This window comes from Zonotrichia albicollis, chromosome 5 (assembly GCF_047830755.1).
Source record: "Zonotrichia albicollis isolate bZonAlb1 chromosome 5, bZonAlb1.hap1, whole genome shotgun sequence".
In the NCBI taxonomy this organism is placed as follows: domain Eukaryota; kingdom Metazoa; phylum Chordata; class Aves; order Passeriformes; family Passerellidae; genus Zonotrichia; species Zonotrichia albicollis.
Genome location: NC_133823.1, coordinates 55,487,794 through 55,515,164, shown reverse-complemented (window position 1 = coordinate 55,515,164; position 27,371 = coordinate 55,487,794). Strand labels below are relative to the sequence as shown.

Genomic DNA, 27,371 nt, shown 5'->3' with positions numbered 1-27,371 from the left:
TATGCCAGAATCACTTCTAATGATCTGTCCCCCAGAAATGTCCTCACATAATTGTTAATACAAATAAAATATATATTAAAAAGAGGAGTCATGTAGGGCTTACAGCGTATCAGCTTCAAATTTCCATCAGGGTAAAGGGTTTTGCAATTTCCACTTTAATGGAAACCTACAGAGATTCAGAACATATTGACTTGCAAATAAAGTTGAAATACATAAAACATGGAGAAGCTTTCTCTTGCCTTGGTAAAAATGACCTTTCTTTCTTTCTTTCTTTCTTTCTTTCTTTCTTTCTTTCTTTCTTTCTTTCTTTCTTTCTTTCTTTCTTTCTATTTAAGTTTTATGGCATGGAATCAAGATGTAAAACTGAAAAAATTATTACAATTTAAAGTCTTTCAGATCAGTTCAGGCAGTCACTTTTCCCTCAGCTGGGGCATATTTTCATCACAGAAAAACAAGTGTTTGTGTGCATTGTGTGTATGCACACACATATCCTTACATTTACAGCCAAAGGAGTCCTGTTTTCACTTAGCTTTTCTTCAATGCCCTGGAGCATGGTGGATACATTTTATGTAAAATTTGTTATTAAAGATTTTTTTTCTATTTGACTTTGACTGATAGAATTAATTTTCTTTAATTCAGATCTATTCTCTGATAGCCTAAATTACAATGCACTTAGATTTGTTTCTAGCTGATAAACAGTAAGCTGACATTCAATAAGTTTTTTGTTGGTTTTATCTTTGTTTTAGTTATCTTCAATGGGCTCTGCAAAAAGTTCTAGTTTGATATTTGTGATTTTGTTTAATGCTTAAATTACACTGTCTTGGACAGGTAATTGCAATTGAAAACTCTCTTATGCTCAAAGGTTATGTCTTTCCTGCTTAGAATTCTCCTTTTCTACCTGTGAGATGCTGTGATTTCTATGAGTCTTCTCTTTTCCTCCGTCTTTGGAAAAGTGTGAATGTATGTCTGCTGAAATATCTATATTTTTGTACACACACTGTAAAGTTAAAAAATATAGGTCTCATAAATTTATCAACTCATGGGAAAGAATATCAAAACACTTCATTTGGAGACAATTTCGTTGGCATAGATGCTCTTTTATGTTTTTTTTTATCTATTGTGCTTATTTTGTTAATGCAGGAAACTGGGTCTCTCAGAAGTTCATAAGCCACTGCTGCTCCTTCTCAATAAAATTAATTGGTGTCCCAACATGTTCTCTTGGGGAAATGATGAAATCAGCTGTAACAGTCCTTTCATTCTGTCTCTGGTTTGGGATGAATGTCGCCTCTGAAGGACTCTGATAAATATGATCAGGAGCCCTTCTGGCCCTGCCCTCTGTCTGGGCAGTGTCCCAGGGATGTGGGCAGCACAGAGATGCTTGCACAAGGTTATCTCTCTGCCTGTTCCCCTCCAGCTGAGGCCTCCCAAACTGAGATACTTCTGAGTCCTTGCTTTCTTGTCAGCCTTGTTGGACTCTTTATCCACAAACTTAGGGGGAGCTTAAACTCTGGCTTTTCACAACATTTCTCATAACTGGTAAATTTGTTAAATTAATTATGCACAGAATGCATTTGTTTCCCTTAAACCTTTTTGTCTGCATTAAATTGTTTTAACTAATAATTTCATTCAGTTCCGTCTATTTCTTGCTTTAAGAGACAGTGATTAATCTGCTCATTAGTATGTTCTCTTTCTCAGAAAGGTAGTAAGATTATGATAGCCACAGATTTTTTTTGTTTAGTATTATAAATTTGCAATTAAAAATTCTAGCTGTTATATGGTCCACCAAATTGTGAGAGCTGTTTTCCTGTGGTGTATTAACATCAGTAAGCAAGATTGTGAATGACACACAAGAACAGTTTTCATGTTATGTCCTTAGGTCAGCATAAACCCATCATCTCTAACAAAAAGGCTGCAAAAATGCAGCTGCCTATATTGTGTCATCTGGCCTCTGCCCACTGGAGCAATTGTCATTCTGCTAGACTTTAAAGCCAAGGAAAGTCATATATATAAAATGTTTTTCTAGGTGAAATCAGTGGCTCTTATAGGAAGAAAAAAAACTCCTTTGAGTTCATCAAAGCTGCATAAACTGTGTGCTAGCTGCAAACAGCTCAAAGGACAGCCTTTCAAATACTCTATAAAATACTGCTTTCATTGGCACACTTCTAACAAAACAATCATGATTTCTTAATACAGATGTGTCTCATTATTATTCAAAACCTGGTTTGTTTATTTATCTGTTTTAACCTCAGACTGTCAGGTTGTCACGGCCCTGGTTTTGCTCCTCATGAGCAGCCAGCTGTACACAGTGTGTGACTGGTGGCTGCATGTCACAGCCACAGTGCTGGCTGGGTTACAGGGTGGGGACACTGCCATTGCCTGTCAGGGTGGCTTTTCCTCTCCTCCTCCTCCTCCTGCTCCTCCTGCTCCTCCTGTGCCTGCCAGCACAGAGCTCCCCTCTCTGGGCAGAGCCCCTGGCACTGCCGAGCTCTCCTACCAGGAGCCCAAAAGTTGAAATCTGCCCTGCTCCCAACAGGCATGTGGGGAAAAGAGCCTTTCCCCCTTTGCTCCCTGTGTATTGGGATGTGGATTCCCCTGTGTTTTTTGCTTTAATTGCCAGACATGAGGCTGAAGGTGAGGGGAAAGGACAGACACAGCAGCATGTGAAGGAAGCCCAGGAGCAGCCTGGTGCACTTCTGTTCCTCCAGAGCTTCTGGTCCTCCAGAACTTCTGTTCCTCCATGCCCACATGGGACAGAAAAAGGCACCTGTCCAAAAAGTTGGAATGTGAGCAGGAAGGTGGCAATGAGAAGGCTTCTTTCCTCTGTGGGACGCTGTAGCTGGCTGAGTTAAATGATGGTTGGGAAAAGTCCTTAAATGGAAATCTCAGACATGGAACTTGCTTTTCCTGCCAGAAGTCTGGCTGAAGTAGAGTGATTGTTGTGGAGAATGTTGAAGCTGTGGTGAGCCCAGATGTCACAGTCACTTCTCCCTGTTTGGAGCCTGTCTTCAGCCCTTGGCAGGGATGCAGCAGGCCAGCAGCTACAGAGGAAGAACCTGTTGAGAGGCCACAGGATGTAGGGCATAGCCCCAAGCCTCATGCACTGTCACTGCCTCCCCTTCAGCTGGGGCTTCTGAAGACCAGTTCTCTCTTCTAAGTCCTGGAAACTGAGCTGCTGTGCAGCTGGTACCACTTGTACAGAAGAAATCACAGCCAAAGCAGCCTCCTCTCCAGAGACTCTTGGCTGTGGAGAGGGGCAGCAATGACTCACCCCTGACTATTAGCAAATACAGTGGGTTTGGCAAAAAAAGGGATCCCATTACCCAAAGGGGTTGTTCTGGTTTGGAGTTTGATCTTGAAGCTGTGGGTTTTCTTTTTTCTACAATTTTTTAAAGCTTCCATGTTTCTGCCTTGTTGCTGTGTGCTGCACGCCCAGAAGCACCAAGAGCTGGGAGCTGCTGGGGCAGCCAAGATCTGTGTGCAGAGGGTGGCACAGACACAACACTGGGGCTCCTGTTCCCTGAGTGCACATGGACAGCAGCTCAGCTTGCCTTTGGAATCTGAGAGGGAAAAGTGAGTGTAGCAAGAGGTGGTGCAGGTGTCCCTGGGGTGAGCAAACAGGGAATTTGTGCTTTTGCCTGGAGGAATGTCTTTGTTCTAAGAGTGGCAGCAGGCTCATCCCAGGAGCAGCAGGACATGGATGAGGCTCCTCAGCCTCGTCACTGCAGTGGCAGCTAAAATCCCAGTGGGCAGGGGCCAGATGGAGGCTTTGTGCTGCATCCCTCTTGCCCATGAGCTTGCACCACGTCCCAGACACAGCAGACAGCCCAGGAATGCTGGGGTCTCTGTGTGCATGCCTGTTTGCCATCCTGGTCTAGTCTGAATAGCAGGAAAAGGCCAAGGGCACATGAAGTCTGATAAGGCCATGTGATGAGTTACCAATGCTGTTCTCTCCATGAAAACAACAGACATTTTTTGAAGGGCATCTGTTCCCTTCATTGCTTGCCTCTTGTTATAGCCTGTCTGGTCTTTATCCTGCTGGATAACACAGCTCCAGGGGATTTCATTGCTCATGGTCTTCCCTCATTCTGATTTACTTTTATCACAGGCTAAAGCTTGTAAACCTTTGACTCCTGTTTACAAATAGACAGACTGGATAATATTAGCAAACATAAACAGTCCTCTCCATGAAAATCCTATTTTAAACACAGATTTTGTAAGGACCAATTTTATCTCTACCATCTGTAGCAAGTTAAAATTCCAATTATTTTTTCTTAAAAAGGATTTGGATAGTAAGCATGAGATACATAAACTGTAGCCTTTTATTAGGAGTTTAGAAAAGAATCTAACAGAGATCTGGGTTATCTGCAGCCTTGAAATAGTGCTGAAAAAGCAATGGTGCTTTCAGCTCTCATAGGTGACATTTTTCGTCTTCTTTTAAACTCCACGATATATTTTTCTAACGTTTATGCTCAAACTTGCATTTGTTTATCTTCAAATAATTTGTTAGATGAATGCCAGATCCTTGGTTGACATTTTAATTAATCTAGAATCAGTCAGTTTATTTTTACTTGGCCCAAGCTGGAATAAGGAGTTATATAAACTAAGGATACAGTCAGTCTGTCACTGCAAAAACCTGTGTGCCAGTTTACAATGCAACTGTCCCTCTTCAGTTTGTTGTTGCCATTCTGTCTGTCTGCTGGGGCTCCCTTAGTCTGTGGATTTGCCACTGCCATGAGCTGTTTAACCCATCTGGCACTGCATTAAATCACCAGCATTCTTTGCTATCCTGTACTGCTGTGTAGGGGAAAGTGGGAGCCAGAAGGGTAAGGGAAGGCTTCCCTGTGGTAGATGACTGAGCAAGGCACAGTGCAATGTAATTCCTGTAATTCCTGAGCTCCTTGGCCCCAGCAGGATCAGTGTTTGAACTTTGCCCAGCTGCAGGCTCACATTCCCCACCGCCCCTCTGCAGTGTGGCCACCTTGAGCAGAGATCTCAGGTGGCACCTTCCCAAACACCTCACCAGGATTCACCAGACATATTTGTCAAAAGTCTAGGATTCTGGCATGGCTGATGCACCACCCTTTCCTTTTGACCTCTTTGCAAATGGGGCAGGTGAAAACGATTTTTATCCATTGCCTTTGTCTGCTGCGTGAATGGGAGCCAAAGAGCTAAAAGCATCCAGATGGGTGCTTGTGCTGGTCTAATTAAATCGGTTTTGAAACATCTCTTTAGGCTGTGGACAGATGTTCTGTTTGCAGAGAGCTGTGCCAGATGAAGATTACATGCCACACTGCTGGAGGTTGTTGCCCTCGCAGCTCTGCTGGCACAGCCACCCCAAATCCTCCTCAGCTTCCACAGGGTGCAGACAGGCACTGAGGGCTGGGGACAGGAGGGGTCACACCTGCCTGCCCACGCTGGCCTCCTGGGCACAGCCAGCTCTGCTGCGTGCTCCACATGCATCTCCTGCCCTCTTTCAGTCAAAATTAGTGGGAACAACAGAGCTCCTGTGGCTCTGGTTCGTTGTGTTTGTCAGGGAGTGGGGGCCCTGACTAGCCAGGGACAGTGTGGGAGCACAGGGGACAGGCTGGGGTTGGCACAGCTGGATCTGCAGAATCTGTTTGCAGCTTTCCTGTGCTGGGGTGAGAGCAGGAACAACAGGAACCTGTCCCACTGCTGGCCATGGTGCGTGGCCTCTGAGTGAGGAGCTTCGGAGGATGGCAGGGACTCAATGTCTTTGGACTGCCCATTTATCAAGGTCTTGGCATTGGCTTGAGCCAGAGCCGTGGGGATGCTGAAGGATTGTCAAGGGCAGCCCAATCCAAACACGGAAGCTTTTCTCATCAAGCTGTTATATTTTTACCAAATGTGTTAATGTGTGTACAGACAAAGCATGAAACAATGTTGACCAAGTCTGGTGAGCTGCTTAGCTTCACTGGGCCAAAACTATCTTCTCAGCAGATAGTATTGGACTTTCTGTGTAACACAAACGTCAAGAGAAATAAACACATTTTGTGAGAAATAAACACATTTTGTTTATTGCTTTTTGTATCTTAAACTCTATCTGGATTAACAACTATCATATTTCTTCTCATGACTATTCTCAGTTAGAATGTGTTAGGTTAAAAGCAACTTAAATCCCTTACAAAAGGTGTCTTCCACTAAAATGTAGGAAAAATGTCACTATTGCTTATGGCTCTATCTGGCTTTCCTTAACTCTGGGAGGCACTTTTTAATTAAGCATATATGGTGCAGTTCTTCCTCACTGCCCTTACTAGAGAATTATTTCTTTTGATTATGCTTTTAAAGATCATGGCTATATACAGAAATCAGCCCCTATCCCCTTTTTTGAGAAGTTAATAAAAAAGATGGCTGAAAATAATCCCGGGTCTTAGTCCCATGCCTGAGGTCCTCTCTGAGAGTTGATTGTCCTCCCTGAAGGTGTCCTTCTCCAAGGCACCTTGCTTGTGTCCTTCTCCTCAGGAAACATATCAGTAATATTATGTGTATATTCGTTGCTTCCTCAGTCCCCACAGTTTCCTTCCCACTCTCCAAGCAGTGAAGAAAGTGTTTCCTATTCCACAGAAACACAGCATATTGATGAGAGCAGTCCTGAGAATACCCATTTCCTTATCTCTTTTTTCACACCACTTCTTACTGCATCTCTGCAGAGTTTTAGCATCTCCCAGCCACCCAAGTGAAAGCAAAAGGAAAAGAGGCACAAGCAGCCCTGGGAGGGGCAGGGGCTGTCAGAGCAGGAGCAGGATTTGCTGTGGCACTGGAGCTGGGTGGCACACTGGGGCAGAGCCTGGCATTTGATTTTCTGCAGCCACTAGATGGCACAAAAATTGCTGCTGTAGCATCAGCTTGCTCCTGGAAAATTACTTCGGTGTCAGGCTCATGCTGCAGTTAAAGGGGATTCTTGTGTCCCTTTAATTCAGAGGCACATTTTAATGTTTCTTTTAGATGCCAGAATGTATTGGTTGGAGTCATCCTGTTGAGTGGAAATTAATCTTAACAGCAAAATCCAGCTTCAAATATCGAGCACTGCTGGAGTCAGTGCCATTCACAGGTGGAGAGTAGCACAGCAGAAGATGAGGGGAAGGGAGGTTGCTCTGCTAATTGCATTACAGGGCCAGGCACTAAGAAAAACCATCAGTTCTTGTCCTAGGGCTGATAACAATTCTCCTTTTAGCTTTGGGAAAATCACATAATCCTCTTCATTTCTCCATTTCCATATGGAGGGCAATGATTTCCTGCCCTGCAGTGATACCAGAGGAGTTAATTAATACTCATAAAGCACAAACAGAGAGAAGAAAAGCTCTTACAACTATTGTAAGCTACTTGCAAGGGAGAGATGTCCTGGTCTGTCCATCCTGCACCATCCTGCCATTGCTGAGACACTGTGATGGTTATGATATGATGATGATAGAGTATGGATAAATATGAAACATAATGAAAGAAATACTTTGTTTTTCTTGTTGCTGTGTTTGCAGTGTAATTCATTATGGAAATTTCATGTTGAGTGAAAACAGCCTCACTGCTGCTCTCCAAAGCCCTCTGAGACACAGAAAGATCCTGATGCTGAGGGATGTTGACTTGCATGTCCTGGCCCCCACCCGCAGTCCAGCTTGCCTCCACCTGTGGGGAGGAATCTTTGGTGCAGTCTGTGGTTCTGCCGTTAATTGGTAATTAAAGCTCCTGGTTACTCACAGTGCTCTGCAGCCACCGTGAAAGGTGACCAGCTCTGTGACAGGAGCTGGTGCTACACCTGTCACTACAAGAGACATGTACAGCTCCTGAAGCAGGTCCAGAGGAAGGAAATAAAGATGATTAAAGGACTGGAGCATCTCTCTTCTGAGGAGAGGCTGAGGGAGCTGGGCCTGTTCAGCCTTGAGAAGACACAACTGGGAAGGAACCTCATCCATGTCTGTCAGTGTGTGAAGGGAGGGTGGCAGGAGGATGGAGCCGGGCTCTGCTCAGTGCTGCCCAGCAATGGACAAGATACAATGAGCAGAAATTGATGCCCAAGAAGTTCCCTCTGAGTATGAGGAAGAATTTCTGTACTGTGCAAGTGACCAAGTGCCAGAACAGATTGCCCAGAGAGGTTGTGGAGTCTCCTTCTCAAAGCAGTCTAGACACAATCCTGAATAATGTGCTCTAGGGAATCCTGGTTAAGCAGAGGGGTTGGACTGGAGGGCATCCTTTCCAGCCTTGCCCATTCTGTGATTCTTTAACATCTCTTGTACATCCTCAGGACCAAGACCTTTGGTGACTTTACCACTGAAATATGTAATTCATGCATAATGCATATGCATAATGACTTCTGATAGCCCAGACCATGAAATAGGACATTTCTGAACACTATTAGGAGCTAAGCGAAAAGCATAAGGATTCCATTGTAAATCAATAGCAACTGGGAAAATCTCACCACAGCAGTTGGTGTGACTCTTGCGCTCATGAGGTAACATATTGCCTTTTCTCTTTATTGAGTGTAATGGATATGGATCTAGGAGAGACAAAGGATTTTACAGGGTATACAGGGAATTTTCATGATTTACAAAGAAAGGGTTTAAAGGTTCAGATAAGGACAGTACTGAAAAAAGGGAATTTGGCATGATGTTCCTGAGAAAACAAAGAACAATTATATTCAAGTATACTTCATGCACTGATTTCACTGCCAATGAAAAGAGACTGACCGTGTCTTCCCATAATCACAGAGGGTATTTATGGCATAAATGTAATTTTTGGTTTATCTGAAACTGAGTTTTATCAGCTGTGCTTTAGCAAAGTGAGAAATCAGGCTGTGCATGAGAGAGACATGAAAACTGTCAGACCAATAAAAACCCAACAAAACAAATGATTACTGATTAGGCTTGAAGAAAGCTGAGAAAAACTATTTTTATATATAAAAAAAGAAGACACTGAAGGGCTGTAACTGCAGTGCTAAACTTATTTCTAATCACCCACAAGAGTATTGTCTTTGTTTATCCAGTGATAAATTTAGTTTTTCCGCTTGTCCCAACTGCACATTTTAGTGATGATCTTGGAGATTTTTCAGTTTCCATTAAAGATTTTAAACAGTAAATAAAGTGATCTTGGCAACCTGTGGGAGAGCTAATGCAGCAGATAGAAGATGTTTCAGATAGAGGGGGTTTATCTCTTTTCTCTCTGAAGCCATGCTGTGCCCAGGTGATTCAAGAACCGTACGGCCTCACCAGTATCCAGGAGTCCTTCACACGGACCAGCAGATCCAGAGAGACTCCATTAGCTTGCTTCCTGGCTGTTTTCCTGCTGTGGTGCCCCTGTGCCTGGGTCTCCCTGGCTGAAGTTCATTACCCTTTAAAGCAGGGGTTGTGTGGCAGCCCCTGTCCCCTGCAGTACCATCCTGCTGGGTATGTGTGGGCTCAGCAGACCCAGCGTGTGCTGTACAACCTTGCTGCTCGCCCAAGGCAGGGCAGATCTGCAGTGCTCATGCACCAGGGAGTGCTGAGCAGGCCCTTGGGTCTCCTGTAGGAGCCTGCTGTGGCAGGGGAGATGTGGCAGGAGGGAGACAAGGAGCCAGAGCAGGCTGGTGCTGCCTCGAGGGCTATTGCGGGTGCCTTTGGGAGTGGACTGAGTCAGGCTGATGCAGGCATTTAATTATGCTGCCACTTAATTATCCCCAGAGCTGAATACCCTGCTGTGGAAAAAAGTATCTTGAGTTCCAGCTTTGAGTGTTAGCATTATAATCATAATCCTTTGGGAGCCATGGCTTGCCCTCCCTCATTGCCAGGTCTGGCTTCCACTCATCAAGTGAGTACAGTGCTCACCTTCTGCCCAGAGACTGCTTGAGGCAGTTAGCCATCAAGGGAAACTGCAGAAAGTGTTTTATTATCCTAAAAAACCCTTTTATATAGGAAATAGAGTAACACACCCAGCAACAGTACCAACTTCTAGCTCTTAGCACCATTTTCTTCCAAATAACTAGCCCTCAGATACTGGGAGTTTTTATATCCCGAAATCTCGCTATGTTGCTACTCTTCTAAATGGATCAAGATGTATCTCAAACAATAATAAAGCAATAGTAAATTATAGATCATTTTAGTTAAAAAACAAATATCAAGATGAGATTGAAAGTTAGAGAAATTAAATGAAAGGGAAGAAAGACACCATAAAGAAGCACAAGCACTTGGCAAACAGCTATTAGACATGAGAGATGCCCTTATTCTTGCTGCTCAGGGAATGGACTTATTTTTCCCACGAAGAACATTCACAATACCTTATTTAGTAATATGTCAAGAAGCTTTTTTAGCATCTGGCATTGAGTGCAGTTGTTGCAATGCTCTGGCAGCTTGCTACACTGTAAAGCTAACACATTAGCATATTACAGAGATGAAAATAAATTGGAGAAGACTCATGAAATCCTCAGTGCAAGGTGCAGCTCCTGTTACATCCAGCTCCATGGAGGATTCATGCTGTAATGCTATTCTTCTGTTTTCTTCTCCTGTTAGAGCACAGGCAGTTTTTCAATTTTTTTTCTTTTAAGGTGAAAGGGTCATCAACTTCAAGTACATTGTACATTTTGAAATGCATCACTAAGTGGGGGCAGTGATGGGAATCATGTGACACATGGGCACTGGTGGGGTTTGTAGGATTATGCAAGCTGTAAGGACAGAATCTGGCTTGGATCAGATGTGGAGTATTTTATGAATCATCTTTAATGGCATGAGTAGAATTGCGTAGAGCCTAATAATAGACCTAGAACATTTTTCTATTTGAGTTTGCTACAAAAATTGCTATGCAACTGATCTTTAAGTGAAACAGTTTTCCTTAACAGTTTTTACATACCATCCTGGATGGTGTTAACAAGGTCAATACTGAGATCCAATAATTACTATCAACATTTCTTAAAACAGGCTAAAATATCTTTTTCATAAAGGAGATGGATAAAATAAATTTGGTTCATAGCATAATTTTTGGATGTTATAAATTATTTTTCCTTCAAAACTCTACATGAAATGAAAAATCTACATGTTTTCAAATACAATAATGCATTTTGGAGTTAAAAAGGCAAGACTCAGAAAGTCTAAGCTGACAGCCAAACACTATGACAAATAAAATGAGAAGTGTGGAATACTTCACAAAGTTCACTACAGACTTTGCAATTGCTTCCCATTTTTATGGGAATACAATGGTATACAATGAATACAGGAATACAGGAATAATCACAGAAGACCAAAAAAGAGTGCATGGAAGTAGTGAAGCAAGAAAATGCATTTTTAAATAATTCTCAGTAAATGGCATTGTTATTGAACTCTTAATCAGCATTCAGATAGGTTTTAACACACTGCATATATTTTCCATGTCCATTGGGATGTGATTTAAAATCAGCGGACTCAACTATGTTCTCATTAGCACTGGTGTAAATCCAGAGGAAATCATCAGACTATATCATGGTCATTTCCAGTTTTTCAAGGAGTAACCAAATAGAAATTGGTCCATATTCCATGATTCTCTCTTATACTCCTTTGTCTAAGAACTACTCATAAATAAATCAGCAAAAATAACACACCCACTGCATCTTCTCCAATTTTTAATAGGACAAAATTACCCACCACAATGTTTTTCCTTATGTACCTTCTTAGTAGACCACCTGTCAGTGTGAGAATGAGAAAAACTAAGCTGGTGAATCTGGGGAGCAGAGGAAGCCTAACTCTGAAATCCAAATTTATCTGCAACCCAAAGAAATGCCTTGTGGTGTGGGAAGTGACACCAAAGTGTTTGATTATGGTCAGCTTGAAAGTAAGGAGTGTGAAAGATGTGAAATGAGAAGCAACTCTCATTGGAGGCCTCCAAGGGCCAGAAACTGGAGTAAATGAAGTGGCAGAAGAAGGAACTATTGTTCATAATTACAAAAACCAAGTCCCATCCTGGCCAAGCCCCATTTGTCTGCCTCCGAGTTCTGCTGTCCAACTTGCACCTTGCTGCATTTTAGTGTGACAATGCATGCAAAGAGAGCAGGCTGGGGATAGCTAAACTCTCCTTCTCCTCACCCCTGAAACACTCAGGAATATGATGTACAAGTGGTTTATTTATCTTATTTCACAGGAAACTCTCAGCCTTCATTGGGCATCTATGGAGCAGACTCACCATTGCCCTGCTGTGTGAGTGGCCGTGCAGTGGTGCCCAGGAAGAGTGTGGTGGGTGAGACACACAGGAGGGAAAGCACAGTCCAGATGTGAATCAGACCCTACATGAACAGCCTGACTGAGCAGCTGCAGGCAGTCATGGGCCTTTTTACCATGGATTTCATTTCTGTGGGTCTGCTCCGCTGTCAGAAACCAGTAATGGCAAAGCAAAGATGCTGTTAAAGCCCAGACCGGGTAGAAGAGCTTTGCATTCCTAAATGATTGAATCAAAAAGCAGAGCATAAGCCCCATAGGCAACAGGCCTGGCACAAGGTTTATTTTTGCTCTGTGAATTAAAGCCCTGGAATGTCCTGAATTAATCACACCTCGCAGCCTGGCCAGGCACCCAGTGCCATGAGTACAGGCTGTATCTTCATTTTCCTTATATTTCAGTTACCAAAACAGCCATATCTTTCTAGCCTTTTTAAGCTCAGCATTCCTTTGGAGCCTTCTTCAATTATTGTTCCCATACCTCTTACTTGTTCTTCCCCTTCCTTGTCTATTCCTGTTCCTAGAAACTTTCCCTTCTCCCCTGCCGCCCAGCTCATGGCCCTGACTGGGCTCCCAGCCTGCTGCAAGTGGGTTCATGTGAGCCCAGATGGACAATTTCTCCTTCCAGTCTTCCTCACTTGGTTGTTCACCTGGGGAAGCATTGCCTTGCACTACCTCCAGATGCAGAGTCACTGTTTCTGCTGCTCAGAGCAGAGCTAAGCAGCTGACAGACACGAGAGAAGACATTGCACTGACAAAAGGCAGCACTGCTGGCAGCTTCCTGCTTATAAGCTCCCTGAAAGAGTTCAGAGAAAGTGGGAAATGTATGTAGAAACAAAACTTATTTACTGCAATCTGCTTTTAGCTTATCTTCTAAAAAATGTGCTCTTTAACCAAGACTCACTTTAACCAAGATCCCACTGCTGAGCAATCACAGTCACCTCTTCTCATGCAGCTTTTGAAACTTTTGCAAGATGGTAGGACAGACTATGTTGTATTTTATGCTGGGTTTTCTTATGTTCCTTTCTGATGAAAAAACTAAGAGGCCACTACTGGAAAACTCCTGAAGTTTTATGACTTTTCCAAGACCTGCTGTCACAGCATTCGTTTTTTTTCCAGTCAACACCACTTTGGCAAGTGAACAGATTAAGACGAATCCTGCTGCCCTGTAGACATCCACATTTCTTCTTTATCCCATATGTTTTCTCCAAAATGTTCCAGTTCTTTTTCTAAAATTGATTTTGTATCTCCAGCCTAGTCAGGGACTTTTAACAACTTCTATTTGATGAGACAAGATGGTTGAAGAAGGAAAGAAGTATTTGTTCAGGAACCAAGACAGAAACTGAAACAGCTGACTCAAGGGCACAGAGGAGCTTCCTGACAATGAAAAGCTTGAAAATGGGTTCTCACTCTGTAGCTGTACCATAAAATATTTCCTTTGTTCAGAGAAGCAATAAAGCATCACAACCATGAACTCATCATAACCTCAGTTTAAATTTTAAATTTATATATTTTAAAGGAAAAAAACCACCACACAAGCATCTTCTTTAACCCCTCACTAACCACAGGCACACTTTGCCTCTCATAAGTAAGCAAGAATTGACATTTCTGTAGTTTTTCTAAGCACCCATTACTCAGCTGCATAAACCCATCTCAGCCACCACCAGAGATCTGCAGCAAGCAGGCAAATTTATTCATTAGATTTATCCTATGTTTATTAACAGCCCAGCTCAGAAAAAGAGTCAGTGACAAAAACCATCTGGAATAAACATAATGGAAAACAAACAATGTAATATATTCCGTCACTCCAGCCTAATTGCACTGTTTGGTGCAAATGCAAGTGACAATTTACAAGCCAAACTCTTATTAAAGGGAAAAATGAGCTGTGTAGGGAAGCACAAATCAAAGTAACTAATCAACATAGGCAACACATTCAGGGATTTAAGAGCCAAGGTACGGCAGTCTTTTATTCCTCTTTGTTTTCAATTTGGGAAACCTGCTGTGATGTTGCAGTACATTATACATTATATATCTACTTATGCAACACTGGGGAGAAGCTTGCCTCTGACTGTTGTCAGAGGCACCAGCTACATGCTGTCATTTTTCACCAGCTACAGCCTGTGGCTTTTGTGTTTAAACCATTCTTTTTCTATCACTGAAGCTGGGAGCAACCACACTGTCCTAGGCACCAGTTTTCTTTTAACATATTTTAGCATATAATAAAAAATTGGAATTAAAGATGAGGTTAGAAAAGTAGGTTTGAGTTAGCTAAAAGCAGTGCCAATTTGATCTCAAACAAGTTCTTATTGAGTGAATTGGTCCAGCAAGAGAAAAAGGAAATTCCCTTCCATGCAAGAATCTGAACAACATATGGCTGCTGTCCATGACCCGTTTCAGCTCCGAAGCTGGAACTGACTCATTAGATGCATCTGGCGTCCCCAGGGAAGCAAGAGAAAACCCTGGCAGCAAGAAAGAAAAGATGGTAAAAGCCATCTGAGGCAGAAATCAGCCAAACATCCTGTCTGCACTGGAGCATCATCTTCAAGAATGACTTTAGGCACTTGCATGAAAACTGAGCCCTCAAAGACATAACACTGCCACAATATGTAATACATTGGGGAAAGTACTCCCATGACCTGGAAAATACCAGCTCAGAGCAACAGGGAAAATGTTTGAGACCTCATTACAACAAGGGGCAGCCATCTAGCATTACAGTGAAATCAGTATGAGTAAATATGCCCACAGCCCTGACTGTGGGTCATAACTTCCATAAATGTAGCAAGACATGATTTATAAAATCCTGAATGGAACAATTCTCTCAGTGATTAGATGCTGAGGAAGTTTTTTTTTCAGTCTTTCTGTGAGACAAAAAAGTGAGGAAGGCTTCCCTGAAGGCAAAAGCTGTCAAAAGACCCACATGCTGCTTTATCTGCCACAATGCTGCCACAAGGAGGAAGACCACAGTTATCACCATCCCATGTGCAGAGGTGCCTCTCTGGACTTTCACATCCTTCCCTTGTCTGCAAGGAGCCAGGATCCTTTCACATTTTGGAAATGGCCCTGTAGCTCAAAGAGAGATTGTCTTGGAAACAGCATTTATCAATGAGAAGGCATTTCATATTTCTCCCTGAACTGATATTTTCCTGGAACAGGGTCTGGTGCTCTGTTTCAGTTTTCCAGTAGGCCCTGCAAGACAGCTTATTCTCAACCATAAGGTAGCCTTATTCTGAATATGAAGGCTGATAATGTGCAAACTTTTGTCATAGCTCATGTCTATGAAAAAATGTCCATATATTAGTTTCTGCATGTGCTGTTTTCAGAAAGAAATGTGTGACATTTGAAGAGGTGGTATCTCAGATATGTCCACAGTGGGGTGTTTCTTTATTTAAGTGCAAAGTCAGAGAAACACACACCTGAGAATTCTAAAATTTCAGTACTTCAGAGAAGTAAAATATTTTATTGCCTGCTAGCTGTGCATCCATCTCTCCAGAGCATCATTTCATCATCTTATTAGCATGCAAATCAAGATGACATAGCTGTTGCTGACTAATTTCAAATATGATATTTACAGCATAAATGCACTGTTGGGATGGTCTTTGGCAACACTTTCCAGTCATCTCTGCATGCTGTTGACCTGAAACTGTAATTTTTTCAACTAGGAAGATGATCATGAAGATAACTTTTCTCATGCACTGAGTTCATGTCTATTCTTAAAAAATATTGTACTTGACCTGTCAAACCCCACAGGTATTGTGTTCTTTTATGTGTCTCATCTTCTAACTTCTATCATTTAAGCAGAAATCCCCAAAAGTTGTAGTTGTTTTTTCTCTCATTTCCACTTAAGTGACAGGAATTTAACTAATGTTCAAAAGTGTGTATAAATAAAAGAAGGACAACTCCACACATGTAGATTAAAAAATTCGAGGTGTGTGTGTGGTGTCTGGCAATAATTATAGTATAGTGATATAATATTTTAATTATTAGATAATATGGATTCTTACTGTCTTGTTCTATGACCACTGGTGGCCAGTCTGACCAGAGAACAGTTCCTGAACAAGAAATGGCCATGGGTACAGAGCATTTTCTCTAAGGAGAAGAACACAGCAGCCATGCTGTGGTCAACACGGTGGTCATATAAGTTTTCAAATCTTCAGCTTTGTAAGAGGGGATTATTCTGCCCATCTGGATGCTCAGACATTCATTTTGTTGCTCTCTTGTACCCTGAAGGATTTTTGTAATCCTCCAGTGTCACATTCACATTCTCTGAAAAATCCCTTTGCCCAGGATTTTTCTCCTGGGAAGCATCCGAGAAAAAGGAAAATAATAAATTATCTCATTTGCTTCTCCTCTGTTTTGCTCATGTGGAATGTGTTTGGATATTGTTTATCCACAGGTGATTGTTCCATTGGATTCTGGTGTGAGTTGTTTTCACTCATTGGCCAATCAGTGCCAAGCTGTGTCAGGACTCTGGAAAGCGTCACAAGTTTTCATTTTAGCATTCTGTAAGTATCCTGTCTGTATTCTTTAGTTAGTACAGTTTATAATAGCATTCCTTAATATAAAATAGTATCATAAAATAATAAATTAGCCTTCTGAGAACATGGAGTCAGATTCACCATTCGATGGGGCACCCCGCGAATACAACACTCCAGGATTCCCTTTTTCCTCTGAGGGAGGTGATTCAGAGGCTACACTGGTGACTGTGCACAAAGGAGGGAGATTGTTCATGCACTGAGGCACTGATCTGGGCATGCTGGCAGTGCCTTGTTGCTGCAGCCATGTGAAACTGAATCTGGTCCTGATTGTCACCTAAAAACCCCAAACAGTCTCAATACTTTCTTTTGACTCCCTACACCTTTTCCCACATGCTCCACCACATACCTTCAGTGCTGTCAAGGATCTGAACTACCAAGAAGTTCCAAAATCAATTTGTGGTGAACACTGAAATTTTTCTCAGTGTTTTAAAAGGACTTCACAGGGACAAGGTAGCTGAGATACTGAGCTGTCTCAGGGAACCATCTATCAACAGCCCCTCAAGGCAGAAACTACTTGCAAGAGCATCAGCTGATAAACAAAAACAGAGGTGACATTCAATGAAAAAATTGGTTTACTTATCACTTGTTCTGCTTCAGCATTGTTTTAGAAAAAGCTGGATGCAGATCTTGCATGAATGTAATTGCAGATTTCAGGAAATAACTTGAAAGCCACAGAGGAAACCTTACAAATAAAACAGAATTCTCTCTGGAATATCAATGCTAGCAGATTTCCCTCCCCTTCCCCCTTTCTCCTTCACTCTTTTCCCCAGCTACATTTATGATATCAAGTTTATAAGTTACTTCACTGCTTACTTCACTAAGTTACTTATGTGAAGTTCACTGCAGTTCAGAAATGGGCAGTCACTCAAAAAAAAGTTGCATGAGCAATCATCAGTTGACACCAAAGGATTTTGTTGTATTTGTTCCTGCAAATCCACAGCAAAGAGTCCATGTTCCCATTGCACCCCTCCATTGCAGCAGCTCGCTCAGAGCAGCTTCCAGACCTGCTTTCCATCTGCACTCTGGAATGTCACCGCTCTGCTTCCTGCCCTTCCAAGGGCTTTCCCACTACAGGCACACAGTACTGGTCACTGCTCTCAGCTCTCCACACTGCTCATCTGGGGAAATTTTGCTACTTGTGGTCCCTTGTGGTCATTTTTGCTGATTGTCTGGTACAACACCCAGATTGAGAACTTTCTAGGAGGTTTGGAGATTTTTTCTTTACCTCTGAACCTATGGCAAAGCTGCAGGCACACAGCACCATGGAAAGGATTAAAAGCTGTTTTCTCTCCTTATTTACAAAGAACCTGTTTATCTGTGGGTGGCCATGGATGGACACATATTTCCAGAATTTAGGAAAGCTACCTTCAGTTTATTACCTCTTCACAGACTTTTAGTAAGATCTCAGTTCTACAGTCACTGAGTCATGCCCCAGGTCTGTAAGCCTGAGAGGTGGTTGGCAAAATAAATATGTATGTGCTGAAGTGTTGTACCAGAGCACTGAGGGATAGAAGGGATTCACAAAGAGAAAAACAGCTTGAGATAGACACCAGAGAAGTCTAAGTCCATCACACATCAGGTTGTAACCTCTTTATATTGCAAGGATTTATTTGGGAGAGCCACTCTCTGAGTTATGTTGCTGTCAAGTAGCAAAATACTGCCTCTGTTTTTTCAAGTATTTTAACATTTCCAATCCTTAAATAATTAGAATTGTCAGAAAGAAAGACAGTCCATCAGTCAGAAGCTTTCACAACTTCTTTTCATTTGTATGTAGATTCCTAAACCTGAAAACCTGATATTGTCAAATAATATACTAAAATAGAGCACCTCAATAATTTTCTTTTTTCTCTTTTTTTTTTTTTTTTTAATTTAAACTCTACAGTATTGGACAGAAAAGAGGTCTTATAACTTTCAAAGTGGACCTGGAGGAAATGTACTCTTTTGTCAAGCTACTGGATTTGTCAGTCTTCTGTTGTTTTGGGTAATGACCTGTCCCAGAAGATGTCTGGGTCAGGAAACCACCAGGAAATGCATAATATTAGGCAGTAATGAAGTGCAAGGCAGTAATTAAAACATCCCTTAGCCTTGGACATCAGATTTCAAGGGTCAAAAGCCTTCCTGCTTTGCTCACGTGGGGGTGACTTCACTTGTGCCTGCAGAGATGGGGATTAGCCACTGAACAACTGGTTTTACCAGCTGTGCTGGGCACTCTGCCCCCATCAGGCCCCCTCTCCATCCCAAACCTTCTCTGCTCCACAGAGCCTGGACAGCAGCCAAGGTGCTGTGGAGTGAGGAGAGGCTGATTTGAGGAAAACCTGCATTGTGGAAGTGCCTGGCATTAAGACATTCTGCATCCTGAAAGAGGGAGAAAGGAAAAGGTTTCAAGAAGAATTGGAGAAAGAGGGAAAAAAGAGAGGGAAAGAGCATGTCCTGCATCACCACTGAGACCTTCTAGTACCCCCTCAGCACCAGGAACCCTTCAACAGTTCCATTCCTTCTCAGAGAGGGAGGCAAAAGCTCCAAAGCTTGTTTGAAATGAGGCATTTCTCTTTTTCCAAGCCAGGCTGGTGCACTAGGTATAAGCACTGATAACATCTATTTTGTCATTACAGCTAATAAAGCCTTTGACAATATGTGCAATAACCCATTCTTAAGATCAACTAAGTAAAGTTTAAACAGTTTGCATGTCACAGGTTGTCTCAGGTGATTTCTCTAAAAAACAAACTCTTCAGGACTGAAAATCAGGCAGAGAGGGAGAAAAGAACTTTTAGAGCAGTAAATTAAGATCCAATAGCAAACCATTTGGATAAAATCTGTTTGTATGATTTCTTTTCTTTGAAAGAAAATGAGTTATTTTCTTATTTCAGATATCTTCTTTCTATTTACATTCCCAAATTCATTCCTGATTTAAGATCTTATGTTCTTAGATTCTTATGTTCTTAGACTCATCAAATTTCATAGCTGTACTGCCTGAAAATGAAAGTTTAGAGTAAGAAAGATCAAAAGATTTTGTTCAGTTGTTTCCATAGGCACTGCATTATTTCCTCTGGGAAACTGTGCAAGAGGAACCTTCAGCCTGCTCACAGAATGCAGCAGAATGAAAATGCAATTCACAACTGGGGCAGTTCCTTTCGCTCTTTTTGTTGCTTGTTCTCTTTGAGCTCACATCAGATTAGAGCATTTCACAGTTTGTTTCAAGCTTGAAAACACAAGCTGAATAATTAGATGAAAATATCTCATAACAAATAATCCTGAAAAATATGTGGTTTATTATTTATTGGTTTGTGAGCTAGGAAGCGACATCAAGTATCCAGACATGGATATTTTTCATTTAGTGCATCAGTTCCGCATAATAAGATAGAGTGCATTCCTGATTATAAAATATACACAAAGTATTTAAAGATGTTCAAATTCAAAGCTGGAACCATCTGCTTCTTGCTGACATCTGTTGCTTCAAAGCAAAGGACTATATGAAAGGTTCAGAAAGCTTTAGAACTCAAAAGATGCATTTGCTAAGAGAACACATGAATATACATAAATTCAAAAACTGTAATATAAACTGCTGTTTTCTTCCTGGAGTGTGGTTGCACCAGCTAGGTATAAGAGAGTTTTGTCTTGCAAAGAAAACAGCTCCTACCCATCTCTGTGCTGAAAATTAAACATTTTCTCATTCTCCAAACACTCTTGAAAAGCAACATCTTCTTCCATCGTCAGAGAAGTTTGACTTTCACTCTATTCACCTCTGACTTGCTTCTGCCAGTGCACCTTCAAGGTGTGATCTTCATTACCCTGAAAATGTTCTTTCTGCAGAGCCTTTCCCTTAGGGAGGTGGCTCCCCGGCATTCCTGGGAGCAGCAAGCTGCATCTCCCAGCCCAGCAGGTCTGTTCATTCCCTTGCTGCTCTGGCATTCAGGTCTGAGTGCCGGGCTGACAGCAGGGAGAGGCTGCCCGTGGCCTTCACAGACTCGTGGACATCTCCCTAATGGGCATTACCCCTCTCCCTGGAAATGCCATGGAAATGAAGGGCGAGGGGAGGGCTGGGAGACGTGGTACAGGTGTTTCTTTAGGGCAGCATCCCTGTTCCTCTGAGCACCTGATGCAAGAGGTGATTGGGGTGGCATATCTGCAATAAATCCAGTTGGGCTGGGTACCGTGGGTATGTGACAGGGTTGAAGGGCTGGAGGGAAGGGTTTGCACTGGGAGGGTTGGGGGGCAGGGTTTGCACCTCTCAGGCATGTGGTCCTGGAGGAAAGGGCCTATTAAATATTATTGGGAACTGGGAAAATGTGTGAGCCAATAGAATGTGCAAAACCACAGGGATCAGATGCTTTCTGGATAAGGAATACAAGGGAACTAGAGACTCTCTGAACAGGAAGACACTGAGAAATCTCAGTGAAATTTCTGTCTCAGGGTACTATCACCTGTACCTAGTCAGTGAATCTAATGTAGCTTCCATTTGTTTATCACCATGTCTACATTTTGGCAGCAATCAAAATGGCAGGGAGGACTTCACAGAGAAGAAGAGAAATTTGGCATTTCAACAGCTCTCTGCCAGGCCTATTGACATCAAAAAGTATAGGAACTACATAGAAGCTACAAGAAGCAAGGAAATATTTCATGACTTTAGGTTACATTGTGAAGCTCAGAGAAAGGTGATCCATCCCTTGCCATAAGCTCCAGATAGCCACAGAGAAAGCAACAAAGTTAAATATGAGCATGAACATAAAGTTACATTTTATAAAGCAATCAAAATATTTCTTCTGTTATTTAATGTTCCTCTTATTCACACAGTCTGTGACTCCTTGAACCTCGCTATAAAGAACTTAAAATTTCACAAGACCACAAGTTCAACATGAGGGTTACACACCACTTTTGGGTTCACTGACAACACTTTATAAACTACTTTTATGGTCTTTGTTTTCACAGCCTTTTCGTTTCCCTGTCAGCTTCTCATTGTCCTTGAAACAAAAGAAATCAGAGAAATCTGAAAGGTCTCTGTGCTGATCACAAACAGAGATCAGGAATGATTCAGAAACAGAATGAAGAAGCGATCAGAAAAGCAAACAGAGCCTGCCTGAGGGGCTACAGATTCTGCTCCTTACAAGACTCACAAGCAAAACAAGGTAAGATATTTCATTATTGTGCTGACATACATGCATTATTCAAAGAGACAGCAGGATAGCAACATTTCTAGTATTAGGAAATTCATCTAAAATTTATATTATCTCAGTGTTTTTTATGAGGGAAGAGAACATACAAACTTTGTTTCAGCAAAATAAAGCCCTTTACTTACATGGCTTGCAAAAGTTTGCAGCAGCTGGAGCCTCTGGCTTGCACTTTGTGCAAATATTGTCCCTTGTTGAAAGCGTCCTAACTCTGACACTGGAGACAGCACATAGCTCAGCAGTGCTTTGGATGGATAAACCCTTTAAAAACGCTCTCAGATGTTTCTTTATCTGCAGTGCGCACTGACAGGAGGCTGCAAAGCAGAAAGCCTGTCTGGTGCTACGAGGAAAGAGTTCCCTCTCTGCTGAATCCAAAGCAGAGGAGTCCTTGACCTCAAGAGCTAGAATAAATCTCCTGCAGTATCTGCTGGCTCCGTGCTGGGTGCATACTTGAGCAGTAACATAAGAGAGGAGCTGTGGCATGTGCGCTCCGCGCCGGGGCACGGGAGCAGGGCTGCTCGCACAGCCACAGCCAAGCACAGGGCTGCTTCTGCCTTCTCGTTTGTTCACGTCCTTTCAAAATAAAGCAAAGATGACAGCCTTCTCTATTTCAGCTCGTGGGTCCCAAGTGGCAGCGCTCTCAAGCTCTGTCCCCTCTGCCGAGGTTCCTGGTGTTCCAGACGAGGCTGCTGCTGGCTTTCTGTTTCAAACCTTGATTTTCTGAGAATCTCTCTGTACCCCAGCCAGGAAATGTAACCCATACTGAAGTTTAGCATTTTGGATATCATAAATTCAATTAATTACCTGAAAGCAAAATGAGTGGTTTCCAGGTTTTTTTTCTCCTTCAAACAAAAGATTTGTTTACTACTTTTTCCCCTCTATTTCTTCACTTTTCTCTACTTAAACTTACTAAGTTTCATAAAACCAAGCACAGCTTTTGCAACAAGTCCTCGGTGGAGCAACTAGTGAGACAAATAAGAAAAGTAAAAAGATATTGTAACTGAAAATAGGTAAATGCAGGGTTTCCAGGAAGAATATTCCCTGTTCCATTTTCAAATTACATCTTCAAGACTAAAGACAATAGTTTAAACATAGTCATATAATTCTCAGGCACTAAGGACAGGGGTTTTATGGAGAAGATGAAAAAAAGCAGCAGCAAAGATAAGAAAGGAAATCAAAATTCTCATTCATTCCATTGTATTCAGTTTCAAAAGAGGAAAAAAAGAGAAAGAAGCTTACAGTCCAGAATCAAACTTTAAAATATTGTAAATTCAATTTTCATGGCTTTGTGAAATGTAAAGATAAAAGTAACAAACAAAAAAGCCCTCAAAACTTTTAACGAGCATTTCTAGCTTAAGGAAATAATAGTTTTTAATGAAGAATGATCAAATGATCTCTTTTTTTATTCTCTTATGTGAGAGAATACATTTTGTATGTGTGTTATCAATGTTTTTCTTGAACCTGAAGACTTAAGTTCAGCTTTTATTGTTTTGGATTTTTTTTCAGCTTTATTACGACACTAAAACACAACTATAACTTCAAAGTTGTTTATAAGTAATTGAATTGTCTTTCTGCTGACTAGTAGCAGTGATATATTTTGTTGAATGAGAGAGACCTCAGTTTCAATTTAGTTTCCATTTATATCCATTTCCTTTGTTGAAAACTGAAACAATAAGCCCTCAGTAAATTAATTTTGGCTCCTTTCAGCTCTTCCTGTTGTTTTCACTTTTCCTTTCTCCACTAACAGTTTCAAAATACGAGGCACTATCAAACCATAGATCTTGAATTTCAAAATATTTGCTGGGCTTTTTTTAATTTTAAATTTAAATTCATGTTTGAAATCTATTGCTCTATTGCTCAGCTATGCTGGGGTGAGCTGTTGTCAGCTGCCACACTGGATCTCTTCCCCCACTGCTAAACCATCGGCGAGGATGCGTCTTCTCCCTCTGTCCCAGCTCATCTACTCTATTTTTAGAAAATAGCTGGCATTTTTGACTTTCAGTCCTGTTTCATGATGTTGGAGGCCCTGTGACCTGGTGTGTAGGAGCAAGGCTTGGCACGGAGCCTGCTCGCACACGCCCAGGCTGCACGCAGCAGTCCCGCGAGTGGGGCGTATCGGGATCCTCTCCAGCTTTCTGTCCGTAACTACCAGAGGCTAAACTTCAAAAACTGCCTGGGACCTGGGACCTGCTGCTCTCTGAAGTGTTTTGAGACAAGCAGAATATATACCTAACTTCTGAGGGCTGAACTGAATTCAATTCAGTAGGGACATCTAAACCACAGTACTAATTTGAGTGCCATTTAATTACTCCCAGGCATGACTTGGTTTCTGCCCCAGGGATTTGGCTTTTGACTGAGGAAGCAACAAGCCATTGGGCAGTGCACTTGCAGCCCCCAGGACTGGATGATTTCATTTATCCCCAGCCCAGTTCAGCCCCACCACAACTGTGTAAGCACTGCAAGCCTCTGGGTGCTTCATTCTACAGTGGCCCTGTGCAATGTTGCCTCTCAACTGGAGGCAGCTGGTCACTGCAAATGTCATTTGCCTTACTGGATATTATTGTGTGTGCATTCACAGATGTCCATGCAGAGTTAAGAAAACAGTTCCCAACAGAAGAGTCACAGTTACAGCTGCAACTGTGAATGTGACCATGGAAGCCTGGCCAGGGCCCCAGGAACTGTAACACAGACAGAAAAGTACAAGACTTGTAGGGTGAAGTCTGTGTCATGGTCAACCACATCAAAAACATGAGAATATTTTTTCTTTCTTTTCTTTCTCTCCAAGGAGTGTAGATCCTTCTATATAAATTAGTGTCCTATGTTTCTCATTTATCTTTCCAGCCAAGAGATGGGTTGGGCTGTGCTGCCTGCAGGCTGGGAGCACTGATCAGACTTTGAAAATTGTCTCATTTTACTCACTGCTTTTAAAAACACCCAAGTATATATTTATATATTTTTAAATATATATATATCCCAGTAGCTATTATTTCCAATGTCAGTGTGCAGGGCTTTTACAAAGCCCACACTTTATAACTTCATGAGAGATGCCACATAGAGAGTCCATAGGAACCACAAGGCTTAAATTTGCTATCTCATGTAAAGGCTGAGCAAGAAGGACTGAAATACTGATGCGATGGTGATGTAAAATGAAATGGCAGGTAAATGGGAACTAGAGAGCATATTCCCCTACATGGTAAACCTTCATTACCTTTAGGTAGCTAATCTGAGATGAACCTGCCATTGCTTGGCTCCATGGAGGCCCAGTTAAGGCCACCTAAACTCTTTCTAGGATGAGCTGGGGCCACAAGAACAAAAGTGCTTTTGGTGGAGGCATCAGTCTGCCCTGAATTGGTTCAGTCCATGGCCTGATCAGTCCCTGATGGAGGCAGGCTGTGTCCTGCAGCACTGCTTTGTCCATGTGCACTCTGGTACCCAGTGGTCCCAGGGGATGTGTTTGCAGAGGTGCAGCATTAGAACAGAGTCACAGGGGTAATTTGGGATGGAAGGGACCTTTTGAGTTCATCTCATCCAACATCTGCTAAAAGCAGGTCTAATCAGCTGCTAATCTCTTCAGTGATCAGTCTATTATTCAGAGGTTTCCATTCCATAGAGCACACCTGACCCCCATTACCTCCAAGAGCAAGATGTGATTGTGATCCAGAGGGATTTGCATCTTTTATCCCAGGTAATTACAAATTTGTGGTTATTGCCATAGTTGATCATCCAGTTATTTGATTCTACTTATTTATCATTGTATCTCATTTTACAGATGTGGACCCAGGGCACAAGGATGGTATTTGCCAGAGATTACAATCTGTGCAGAGTAAGAAACTGAGTGGTCATCTCTCAGGGCCGCCATCCTCCTTGCTGTCAGCTCTCTGTGCATTCCTGCTATTAGTTATTAATAGCCACCTTGCTATTACAGATCATTTTTTGAAGCAAGGGTCAAAGTAACACAGCACTTATGAGATGCCAGCTGTGTAATGGGTTCCAGTGCTGAGGCTGAAAGGGGGGGAAAATGAAAAATGCCAACACTGCTGCTGGACATGTGGTAGGCAGCTGTAATAGGGATCATCAAGTGAATGATTCTCCTCAGAAAACAGCCCTTCTGACAGTCTAAAATAGGATCCAAATTAAAAAAATCTGGTTCTGGAAATGAGGAAAGGTCCCCATGGTCTTTATTGCTGTCAGTGAGAATTCATATCATAATGATCAAAAACTGTATGAAGGTGAGTATTGCTGTAACTTGTTTAAATTGTAGGCCTAGAAAAATATACTTAAGACACCTGCAATCAATTTCAAATTTGAAATTCAGTTCATACATAAGGAGGGCTTGGGAAGAATTGAAAGGCAAGATAGTATTTTCTTGAAAGACAAGAATGTTTATATTTAAATGAGTGGCTCATAAGCATGGCCCTCATATTTTGATCTCACATCTAGATTTTGGTGAGCAATGCTATTTTGTACCTGGTGCCACAGTGGTTAAATATATATATATATGTATATGGCATGTAGCTAGGAAATGATGAATCACTTCTGTGAAAAACAAAAAAAAATACAGTATGGGCCACAGATGTATGCTAGACTGGTTCTGCTACCTGGAGGGATCCAGTTAAGCTCCTTTGCAACCCTTATGTGGATGTCCCACATTGTCAGCCCCCATTCTAGACACTGCTGCATTCCTGCTGGGGCATGCCAAGGCTAGCCAAATTAGGAGTGCAGCAATTTCTCACTTGAGGCAAGGTGCTAATGACACTAATGACATTAACTCATGTGGTCTCAGCTAATGTGAGGACTAGGGAAAAATGGGCAAGGCCTCAGGATCTGCAAATTCCTGTTGATGCTTCAAAGCGCACATTAAAAAATGAAAGAATTCTGACTTTTTAGTTTGTAATTTATTTTAATATGTCATTAAAATGTAAAAGGCAAATCTCCCTTTTAAACCTGTAATGTGTAATACTGTGCTCATATAACCTCTGTCTTGAATTCTGAGCAGCCAATCCTTGAGCTGACATGCACCCATGCTGATGCTCTGATTGCAAAGGCAGCATATTCAGTTTGCAGCAGCAGAAGTTGAAGTTCTGGCTCAAAACTGTGTGAAAGCATATATATAGCATATATATTCCCTTTCTGGTCACAGTGGTGCCACTGGAAAATGACTGAGGAGCTGACAGCCATCATGGCTTTGTATCCACATCAAAGCTTATCCTTAGGCCTTGAGCATACCCCAGGGGGGCTGAACATTTGTTTTTGAATGCTTCACTGAGCTGTATAATTTAGGAACATCAACAACATATAACTTTAAAACCCAGCAAAAGAAGCTCTCACGCTCAGATATAAATGTCCTGAGCCTGCACTCGTGATCTTCCATCTGAGGGTCAGAGAGGATTTTTTATTAAATTGCCTTTTCTCTCAGAGGTCAGACAACATGGATGAATCCTAGAAATGTTGAAAGTCAAGGACATTCTTCCATTGTGGAATGTATCTTCAGCCAAAAGCAAAACCTATTTCAA

General features: G+C 42.0%; 1 protein-coding gene across 3 annotated transcripts in view; it reads right to left on the bottom strand.

Moving 5' to 3' along the window:
- The window catches only part of C1QTNF7 (C1q and TNF related 7), a 39,401-nt gene extending 16,827 nt beyond the window's left edge, over nucleotides 1-22,574 (bottom strand). For 2 of the 3 annotated variants that reach the window (XM_074541772.1, XM_074541773.1), the window contains exon 1: nucleotides 21,987-22,574. In XM_074541772.1, the coding sequence (XP_074397873.1) occupies nucleotides 21,987-22,341 (355 nt within the window). In that variant the 5' untranslated portion in view covers nucleotides 22,342-22,574. The remainder of the gene's footprint in view (nucleotides 1-21,986) is intronic. The other variant, XM_005485022.3, reaches the window with a different exon arrangement.
- Nucleotides 22,575-27,371: the final 4,797 nt, after the last annotated feature.